We start from the raw sequence: 10639 nt of genomic DNA, 5'->3' as shown, positions 1-10639 counted from the left end.
ACTTCTGTAACCGTTATAGCCTGGGTTTCATGCATGTTAACATTAGAAGCCTCCTCCCTAAGTTTGTTTTATTCACTGCTTTAGCACACTCTGCCAACCCGGATGTTCTAGCTGTGTCTGAATCCTGGCTTAGGAAGACCACCAACAATTCTGAAATGTTTATCCCTATCTACAACATTTTCAGACAAGATAGAACTGCCAAAGGGGGCAGTGTTGCAATCTACTGCAAAGCAGAGTTCTGTCCAGGTCTGTACCCAAACAATTTGAACTTCTACTTTCAAAAATCCACCTCTCTTAAAACAAGTCTCTCACCGTTGCCGCCTGCTATAGACCACCCTCTGCCCCCAGTTGTGCTCTGGACACCATATGTGAACTGATTGCCCCCCATCTATCTTCAGAGCTCGTTTTGCTAGGCGACCTAAACTGGAACACGCTTAACACCCCAGCCATCCTACAATCTAAGCTTGATGCCCTCAATCTCACACAAATTATCAATGAACCTACTAGGTATCCCCCCAAAGTCGTAAACACGGGCACCCTCATAGATATCATCTGAACCAACTTGCCCTCTAAATACACCTCTGCTGTCTTCAACCAAGATCTCAGCGATCACTGCCTCATTGCCTGCATCCGTAATGGGTCAGCGGTCAAACGACCTCCACTCATCACTGTCAAACGCTCCCTGAAACACTTCAGCGAGCAGGCCTTTCTAATCGACCTGGCCTGGGTATCCTGGAAGAATATGGATCTCATCATGCCTGGTTATTTTTTTTCAATGTCTTCCTAACCATCTTAAATAAGCATGCCCCATTCAAGAAATTTAGAACCAGGAAATGATATAGCCCTTGGTTCTCCCCAGACCTGACTGCACTTAACCAACACAAAAACATCCTATGGCGTTCTGTATTAGCATCGAACAGCCCCCGTGATATGCAGCTTTTCAGAGAAGCTAGAAACCATTATACACAGGCAGTTAGAAAAGCCAAGGCTAGCTTTTTCAAGCAGAAATTTGCTTCCTGCAACACTAACTCCAAAAGGTTCTGGGACACTGTAAAGTCCATGGAGAATAAGAACACCTCCTCCCAGCTGCCCACTGCACTGAAGATAGGAAACACTGTCACCACTGATAAATCCACTATAATTGAGAATTTCAATAAGCATTTTTCTACGGCTGGCCATGCTTTCCACCTGGCTACCCCTACCCCGGTCAACAGCACTGCACCCCCCACAGCAACTCGCCCAAGCCTTCCCCATTTCTCCTTCTCCCAAATCCAGTCAGCTGATGCTCTGAAAGAGCTACAAAATCTGGACCCCTATAAATCAGCCGGGCTAGACAATCTGGACCCTTTCTTTCTAAAATTATCTGCCGAAATTGTTGCCACCCCTATTACTAGCCTGTTCAACCTCTCTTTCGTGTCGTCCCAAAGATTGGAAAACAGCTGCGGTCATCATTTACAAAATAGCCTCCAATACCCTACTCAACAAATTGGATGCAGTCTATCACAGTGCCATCCGTTTTGTCACCAAAGCCCCATATACTACCCACCATTGCGACCTGTACACTCTCGTTGGCTGGCCCTCGCTTCATACTCGTCGCCAAACCCACTGGCTCCATGTCATCTGCAAGACCCTGCTAGGTAAAGTCCCCCCTTATCTCAGCTCGCTGGTCACCATAGCATCACCCACCTGTAGCACGCGCTCCAGCAGGTATATCTCTTTGGTCACCCCCAAAACCAATTCTTTCTTTGGCCGCCTCTCCTTTCAGTTCTCTGCTGCCAATGACTGGAACGAACTCCAAAAATCTCTGAAACTGGAAACACTTATCTCCCTGACTAGCTTTAAGCACCAGCTGTCAGAGCAGCTCACAGATTACTGCACCTGTACATAGCCCACCTATAATTTAGCCCAAACAACTACCTCTTTCCCTACTGTATTTATTTTATTTTATTTATCTATTTATTTTGCTCCTTTGCATCCCATAATTTTTATTTCTACTTTGCACATTCTTCCACTGCAAATCTACCATTCCAGTGTTTTACTTGCTATATTGTATTTACTTTGCCACCATGGCCTTTTTTTCACCTTTACCTCCCTTATCTCACCTCATTTGCTCACATCGTGTATAGACTTGTTTCTACTGTATTACTGACTGTATGTTTGTTTAACTCCATGTGTAACTCTGTGTTGTTGTACAGTGGGGCAAAAAAGTATTTAGTCAGCCACCAATTGTGCAAGTTCTCCCACTTAAAAAAATGACAGAGGCCTGTAATTTTCATCATAGGTACACTTCAACTATGACAGACAAAAAAAATCCAGAAAATCACATTGTAGGATTTTTAATGAATTTATTTGCAAATTATGCCCCACTGTATGTGTCAAACTGCTTGGCTATATCTTGGCCAGGTCGCAATTGTGAATGAGAACTTGTTCTCAACTTGCCTACCTGGTTAAATAAAGGTTCAATTAAAAAAAGAGAAGAAAAGAAATGGCAGCCCAAATAAATGCTTCACAGAGTTCAAGTAACAGACACATCTCAACATCAACTGTTCAGAGGAGACTGTGTGAATCAGGCCTTCATGTGTTATTTCACAGTTTTGATGTCTTCACTATTATTCTACAAAGAAAATAGTCAAAATAAAGAAAAAGCCTTGAATGAGTAGGTGTGTCCAACTTTTGACTGGTACTATATATGTATATGTTCACTTTTTATAGATTTGTTACATTTTCACAAAAGTTGTGCTATAATAGTGGACCAATAGAGCGCCTGTAGCACAGGCAAAGATATTTTTCCAGCACCCCAATTGAAAATAACATTCATTAAAAGTACCCTGCACCAACAAACTTCTTCCCGTGGCTATACGTTTTGTTTTTTGCCCTAACACAACACAGCTGATTCAAATGATAAAAGCTTGATGATTAGTTGATTATTTGACCGGTTAAAGGATGAGAGAGGGAGGGGTCTGACTGGATGGGTCCTTAAAAAAGGAGAGCAGGAAGCAGTAGAACTCAACTCACAAACAGAGCGCTGACATGACCAGACTACAGGTGAGAGTTCAACATAGTCATCTAGTACTGTATCTGCTTTCATCCCAAATGGTAACCTATGTGGTGCACTACTTTTGACCAGGACCCATCGGGCATATGTGACCCTGTTCAAATGTAGTGCGTTACATAGGGCAGGGGTCTCCAACCGTTCATAGTAGTTTGTAACTATTGGCTTAAAACGTCACATTTAAAACCATATCTGCCAATTTCCAGCAATATTGCCTTGTCGCTCACTCCCTGTGTAGCCAGTTGATGCCTAGTGGGTTGCCAGATTCTTTCACAACTAAGTATTAACTGCAAGGTATACTTGTCAAAAGTATAGAAATGGTATCTTTTGTTATTTGCAAACCTTGCCATGAAATGAGCATCAATTGGCAATACAGAACCATCGCTAGTTACTTTTCTTCCAGACCTAAAAGAAATGGTATTCTGATGTGATTTAAGCACTGCCATGGACTCAGAACATTACATTTTGTTCTCCATTACCAATTGTAATTGAGTGGCAAACCAGGAAATTGAACTGAGAACATTTATGAAAATGGCTGTAATTTGGGGTTTAAAATCACAGCTTTTTTTATAGGGCCCCTTTAGTAGTTTATTACTCATTTTACTGTGTCTATTGCCAGACCGGTACACTGAAGAGTTGTAGGGCAGAGAAGAATGAGCCTATTTGAAAGAAGTCGCTTGCGACGTGTGTATTAATAAAAGGTAGCTCATGCCAGGCAAGTTGAGTCTCCTGCTCTAGAAAAATGTACTTTACCAGCCAATTTCATTTGCAAAAAGGTGACTTACTAGGTGTGCCATGCATCGGGGTTAGTTATCTAGGGTGCTGTTTCGGGGAGAACCCAAGAGCATAGACTTCTCCTTATTCCCGTGTGCCAGGCTAATCTACTCTGTGGTGGAAGAGATGATACCTGGTATTCCTTAGCCCTTCATTAGTTGAATGTGTTAAGTGGACTTGCTGGGGTACTCGAGGAGAGGTTGGGGAAACACTGATGGCTTATCTCGTGTGTCTCTCAGGAGACTATCACCATGGCGATGTTGACCCTTCTACTGCTTCTCAGCGCTGCCTTTACACTGGGCGACAGAATGACTGCGCGCATAGCAAGTAAGAGTCAGCCTCACACTTTACATCACGAGTGTCAAACGCATTCCACGGAGTCTCTTGCATCTGCAGTTGGCTTACCTTTCAATGAAGACCTAGACAACCAGGTGAGGGGAGTTCCTTACTAATTAGTGACCTAAATTGATCAATCGAGGGAGGAGCGAAAACCTGTAGACACTCTGTGCTCTGTGGAATGAGTTTGTGCTTTACATCATTGATTGTGTATGTTTTGTTGTAGTGTGGCATGACTGATCTCCAAATGTTATTTTTGATGCAAGGGTCAGTCTGGACTATCCTTTAAAGTCGGCTGCAATTTCGGAACCCTCCCTGTCTTCTCCTTTCAGATGATTTGGTGACATTTGCAGCAGACCAAAGAAACCCATGCCCCAGAGGCTGGTTCCAATTTAATTCACGCTGCTTCATGTTTGTCAAAACTGCAAGGACATGGCCCAATGCAGAGGTATAATGCTTACTTAGTTTTTTGAGTTAAAGGTGCTTTGGCCTTATTTTAACAGGCGCCTCATGTAAAATACTGAACGTCCCCTTAATATGCTGTAATTGCAATTTTCTATAGGCTTTTCAATATTGTGTGGAGTTGGGCCCTCTTGTATATTAGAACCCTCAAGGCATGGGTTAAGACTGAGATGAACTAATTCCTATATTTGAGATTCCAGAAGACAAATTCTCAGACTGGACAACTGACTAATGCTTCCATTATGACATGTCTTTGTCTCTGTGTACTGCTTGCTCTAGCGCCACTGTCAGTTACTTGGACAAAAACTGAAGCCTGTGTACAACACTGTAAAGTACCTTGGCGCAAACCTGGCATCTGTGCACAGCTATGAAGAGTCCCAATTTCTACAGGCGGTGGTGTTGATCACGACTGGCAGTTTCCCTCTTACCTGGATTGGCGGATTTGATGCTGTTCAAGCAAAGGTGGAAAAGGTACCCAAAGTGAAGATGCCTTAATACTTAAGACTAATAAAACCATCAGCTCGGAGTAGGTGTTAAGACACTGGTCAGACAACTCTGTGCCAGGAGTAATCAACTGGCCAGTTTCTCAGCTGGTAATGACCACAGTTTGAGGTACCGCAGAGGAAAGATTGACATTCGCAACTCGAGTTCTACGTGGAATTTGGATATTACCATTTTAATAACTGTAAATTGCTTTGGCACAGTAGGCATGAAGTTACTTGCCTACCTTTTAACCAGACACTATTCAAGTAAACATGGCCCAATGTCATCTCTTTAAACTGATATTAATGTGACTTTAAGTATTTAGGCATGTGACCTATGCCTCGTGAAGTCATTGTCAAAAGCAAAAGAAATACTGTTGGTTGTAGGTCTAGATTTGAGTTGAGCATCTCGAAATATCCAGAGCAATTGCCACAGATGATCCATTAGATGATCCATTAGATGATCCATTAGATGATCCATTAGATGATCCATTAGATGATCCATTAGATGATCCATTAGATGAACCAGATACTCCATTGGCCTCTAACGATGTGAAGAGTCTGCAATGTCGGGCAGATTCGAGGGACAGGCACAACTCGGAGAGAAATGTTTTTCTCAGTTTCTGGCATGTCATGTGTGCTACTTGTATCAGTACTCGTAACGACCTAAGCATTACAAAACGTATATATTTGCTCAAATAAGCCATTATGTTTTTCGTTAATTAAATTTGCCATCTTATTGACGGCCATACAAAAACGAGTTGCTTGGTGACCAGGAAAAACGCTACCCGCTTGAGAAGGCAGATTTTGGGCTTATAGTTATCCTTCTCGCTTCGCCTCTTCCTCTTTGCTATGGCGCAGAAACGACTTACTAGCTGTCTTTTTCTAATTTTGGGATTTCTAGAAATGTGTATCAACACTTGTGTATTTTTTTCACCCAACAGTTCCAGTGTCAGTCTGCACGTTTTGCTAGTGGTGGCTTTTACCGTTTTGTTGGAGGAAAGACCATGAGTGTTGTATTTTAGAAATTGTTCAGCAAGCACATGTAACATTTGATACTGAGATCTCACTACTTCCACACAGGACAGGCTATGGTTCTGGAGTGACGGCTCCAAATTTGATCACGAGAGCTGGGCTGAAGGGGAGCCGAATAACAACAATGGTGCCAGAGAGCCATGTATTCATTTCAACTTTGGAGGTACATTATCATTCATCAAATTAAACTTTTTTGAGTAAGTTTAACAAATAAATGTGAGCTACTTTTCTCTTTTCGAGTGTACATCGAGAGGTAATTTCTATTTCGTGTTTCCTCTTAAGCTGAAAACGGCTGGAACGATGTCTCATGTGGAAAGAGCTATCCCTCCGTGTGCTCCATAAGAACCTGTTTAATCCTTCAAACTGTCAATTGAAACAGAAAATGCTACTCTGGTGTCAGCATCCTAACTGCAAATGTTTCATGTTATAGTGAATTACTTTGAAGGTATTTGTTGCTGTAAAATACATTTGACTTGTTGTGTAACTATTGTAGCTTGTTGTCAATAAAACTGGTGTACGTATTTAATCTCATGAGTCGTTATTTAACATTGCTTCACTTTGTTTCTTGAAGATGCAGTCTGGGTGGGCATTTCAATTCTTTGATCCATTGTTTCTTGAAGAATAGGATTCTATGAGGACCCAAAAAGTTGTCTTACTCCACAAACATTAACGTAAACGAACAGTGTATATAGCTTTAAAATAAGTAGAAAATGATCATGCTGTTGTCAGAGCACCTTCTGTGAATTTTAAGTGTTACATTTCCCTACCCCATCTGTTCCCTATCAATTTTATTTGTCACATACACATGGTTAGCAGATGCTAATGCGAGTGTCGAGAAATGCTTGTGCTTCTAGTTCTGACCATGCAGTAATATCTAACAATTTCACATATGTACATAAAAAATATGGATGGCCGACCGGCATAGGCAAGATGCAGAAAATGGTTGAGTACAGTGTATATACCTGTTTGTAAACATTCTATAAAGTGGTTAGAGGTTGGCAGCAGCCACTCAATGTTAGTGATGGGGGTAACAGTGATGGCCTTGAGAGAGAAGCTGGTTTTCAGTCTCTGTCCCCGCTTTGATGCACCTGTACTGACCTCGCCTTCTGGATGATAGTGGGGTGAACAGGTTGGTCCTTGATCTTTTTGGCCTTCCTGTGACATGGGGTGGTGTAGGTGTCCTGGAGGGCAGGTAGGTTGCCCCTGGTGATGCGTTGTGCAGACCTCACTACCTTCTGGAGAGCCTTACGGTTGTGGTACCAGGCGGTGATACAGGATGCTCTCGATTGTGTGTCTGTAAAAGTGAGTTTCTGGTGACAAGCAGAGTTTCTTCAGCCTACCGAGGTTGAAGAGGCGCTGATGTGCCGCCTGTGTGGGTGGATCATTTCAGTTTGTCCGTAATGTGTCCGGAACTTTCCACTACTGTTCCGTCGATATGGATAGGGGTCTGCTCCCTCTGCTGTTTCCTGATGTCCACGATCATCTCCTTTGTGGTTATTTTCCTGACACCTCACTCCGAGGGCCCTCACCTCCTTCCTGTAGGCCGTCTCGTTGTTGGTAATCAAGCCTATCACTAGTGTTGTCTACAAACTTGAGTTGGAGGCGTGCATGTCCACGCAGTCATGGGTGAACAGGGCGTACAGGAGAGGGCTGAGAACGCTCCCGTGTGGGGCCTCAGTGTTGAGGATCAGCAGGGTGGAGAAGTTGTTTCCTACCCTCACCACCTGGGGGCAGCCCGTCAGGAAGTCCAGGACCCAGTTGCACAGGGTGGGGTCGAGGCCCAGGGTCTCGCGCTTAATGACAGGTTTGGAGGGTACTATGGCGTTAAATGCTGAGCTGTAGTCGATGAACAGCATTCTTACATAGGTATTCCTCTTGTCCAGATGGGTTAGGGCAGTGTGATTGCGTCTGTGAACCTATTGGAGTGGGTGTCGGGTAGGGTGGAGGTGATATGGTCGTTGTCTAGTCTCTCAAAGCACTTCATGATGACGCAAGTGAGTGCTACGGGGCGATAGACATTTAGCTCCGTTACCTTAGCTTTCTTGGGAACAGAAACAATGGTGGCCCTCTTGAAGCATGTGGGCACAGCAGACATGGAAAGGATTGCTTGAATATGTCCGTGAACACACTAGCCAGCTGGTCTGCGCATGCTCTGAGGACGCGGCTAGGGATGCCGTCTGGCCCGGTAATACGTTTAAGTGTTTTACTCACGTTGGCTGCGGTGAAGGAGAGCCCGCAGGTTTTGGGAGCGGGCCGTGTCGGTGGCAATGTATTGTCCTCAAAGCGAGCAAAGAAGTTGTTTGTCTGGGAGCAAGACATCGTGGTTCGTGACTGAGCCGGTTTTGTTTTTGTAGTCCGTGATTGACTGTAGCCCCTGCCACATACCTCTCGTGTCTGAGCCGTTGAATTGCGACTCTACTTTGTCTCTATACTGACGCTTAGCTTGTTTGATTGCCTTGCGGCGGGAATAGCTACACTGTTTGTATTCGGTCATGTTTCCGGTTTCCTTGCCCAGATTTAAAAGCAGTGATTTGCGCTTTCAGTTTTGCGCGAATGCTGCCATCAATCCACGGTTTCTGGTTGGAAGGGTTTAATAGACACTGTGGGTACAACATCACCTATGCACTTGCTAATAAACTCGCACACCGAATCAGCGTATTCATCAATGTTATTGTCCGACGCTATTCGGAACATATCCCAGTCCACGTGATCGAAGCAATCTTGAAGCGTGGAATCTGATTGGTCGGACCAGCTTTGAACAGACCTGAGCACGGGCGTTTCTGTCTATAGGCTGGCAGCAACAAAATGGAGTCGTGGTCAGATTTTCCAAAATGAGGGCAGGGGAGGGCTTTGTATGCGTCGCGGAAGTTAGAATAACAATGATCCAGGGTTTTGCCAGCCCGGGTCGCGCATTCGATATGCTGATAACATTTAGGGAGCCTTGTTTTCAGATTAGCCTTGTTAAAATCCCCAGCTACACTAAATGCAGCCTCAGGATATGTGGTTTCCAGTTTACATGGAGTCCAATGAAGTTCTTTCAGGGCCGTCGATGTGTCTGCTTGGGTGGGGTATCGAAGAGAATTCTCTTGGTAGATAATGCGGTTGGCATTTGATTGGTGAACAAAAGGACTTGAGTTCCTGTATGTTATGATCACACCACGTCTCGTTAATCATAAGGCATACACCCCCGCCCTTCTTCTTGCCAGAGAGATGTTTGTTTCTGTCGGCGCGATGCGTGAAGAAACCAGGTGGCTGTACCGACTCTTGCTCGGATTTCGTCTACCATGTTGTCAAGAGACTGGACATTGGCGAGTAGTATGCTCGGGAGCGGTGCGCGATTTGCCCGTCTACGGAGCCTGACCAGAAGACCGCTCCGTCTGCCCATTCTACGGCGCTGTTGTTTTAGGTCGCCGGCTGGGATCCGATTGTCCTGAGTGGTGGACCAAACAGAGGAGCCGTTTCGGGAAAGTCGTATTCCTGGTCGTAATGTTGGGGAGTTGACGTTGCTCTTATATCCAATAGTTCCCCCCGGCTGCATGTAATGAAACTTAAGATTTCCTGGGGTAACAATGTAAGAAATAACAAATACCAAGTAGTGGGGCAGCCCTTTGGTGGTTCGAATCCCAGAATGTAGCTTTGCATTTCCAAACTCTCGCTGGGTATAGACGTGTGAGTACAAGATGGAATTTATTAGAGCCAAATGTATTAGACTGGTTTCAACTGTTCTGCCTGCGGATCACCGTGCGTCTACATCTGTATTGCTTGCTGTTTGGGGTTCTAGGCTGGTTTTCTGTAGAAGCACTTTGTGTGAAATCTGACCTAAAAAGGGCTTTAGAAATGAATTGCATATGGAATCCCATGATGCTCAGCATGACGTGTTTACTCCCTCCATGCACAGCTAGCTAGTATAATTACATCACCGTGATCATGGTATTGAACTGAAGGCCGTCACTTTACCAAGTGGGTGGAGGCAATACCCATTAGGGTCAGTAAGGGAAAGAAGAGTACGTGTTTAAATCTAAATTCCCTTCTGTGAACCATTAAAGGTGCTTGGAACCAAAAATAGATTTTTGTTTTGTATGATAGACTGGCGAGGCCACCTCCAAGACGATGGTGGACATCAACACCCACGGTCATCTTGAGTGACCGAGGTCATGAATGCTGGAATGGTTATTTTTTTACAATTTCTTTTTGTTTTTTCCATGGTACATAATTAGACATATTTCAATATCGCTTTCCTACCCCCTCCTCCAGGTTTGGTGACTGGACCAACGAGACCCTCAAGACCGCCATGGGCAAGTCCCTTGATTGGTACCAGGAAGGATGTGAGAACAACCTGAAGGTGAGTCTCTCTTTGCACACAACAGCAGCATCCAGGCCTCCACCGAGTACAAACGGGAGCCGCAGCTGTTGACTGAGGTAAACAATGCAATTGTTATTGCACATACTGTAGTCTTTCAAATGTTTGTATAACGTACTTTCAGATCCCTGAAACCCC

The 10639-nt window shown here is 44.2% G+C and overlaps 1 protein-coding gene across 1 annotated transcript; it reads left to right on the top strand.

Annotated features, from left to right (window-relative positions):
- The first annotated feature begins 2920 nt into the window (after positions 1-2920).
- On the top strand, positions 2921-6667 carry LOC116365263 (ladderlectin-like). The gene is made up of 6 exons (XM_031817946.1): positions 2921-3045; positions 4066-4153; positions 4495-4610; positions 4904-5095; positions 6190-6304; positions 6424-6667. The coding sequence occupies exons 1-6, from the start codon at positions 3031-3033 to the stop codon at positions 6513-6515; spliced, it is 618 nt and encodes a 205-aa protein (XP_031673806.1). The 5' UTR covers positions 2921-3030; the 3' UTR covers positions 6516-6667.
- Positions 6668-10639: the final 3972 nt, after the last annotated feature.

Source organism: Oncorhynchus kisutch, unplaced genomic scaffold, assembly GCF_002021735.2.
Source record: "Oncorhynchus kisutch isolate 150728-3 unplaced genomic scaffold, Okis_V2 scaffold1214, whole genome shotgun sequence".
Taxonomy (NCBI): domain Eukaryota; kingdom Metazoa; phylum Chordata; class Actinopteri; order Salmoniformes; family Salmonidae; genus Oncorhynchus; species Oncorhynchus kisutch.
The sequence above is the reverse complement of the archived record's forward strand: the minus strand, read 5'-3'. Positions and strand labels throughout refer to the sequence as shown.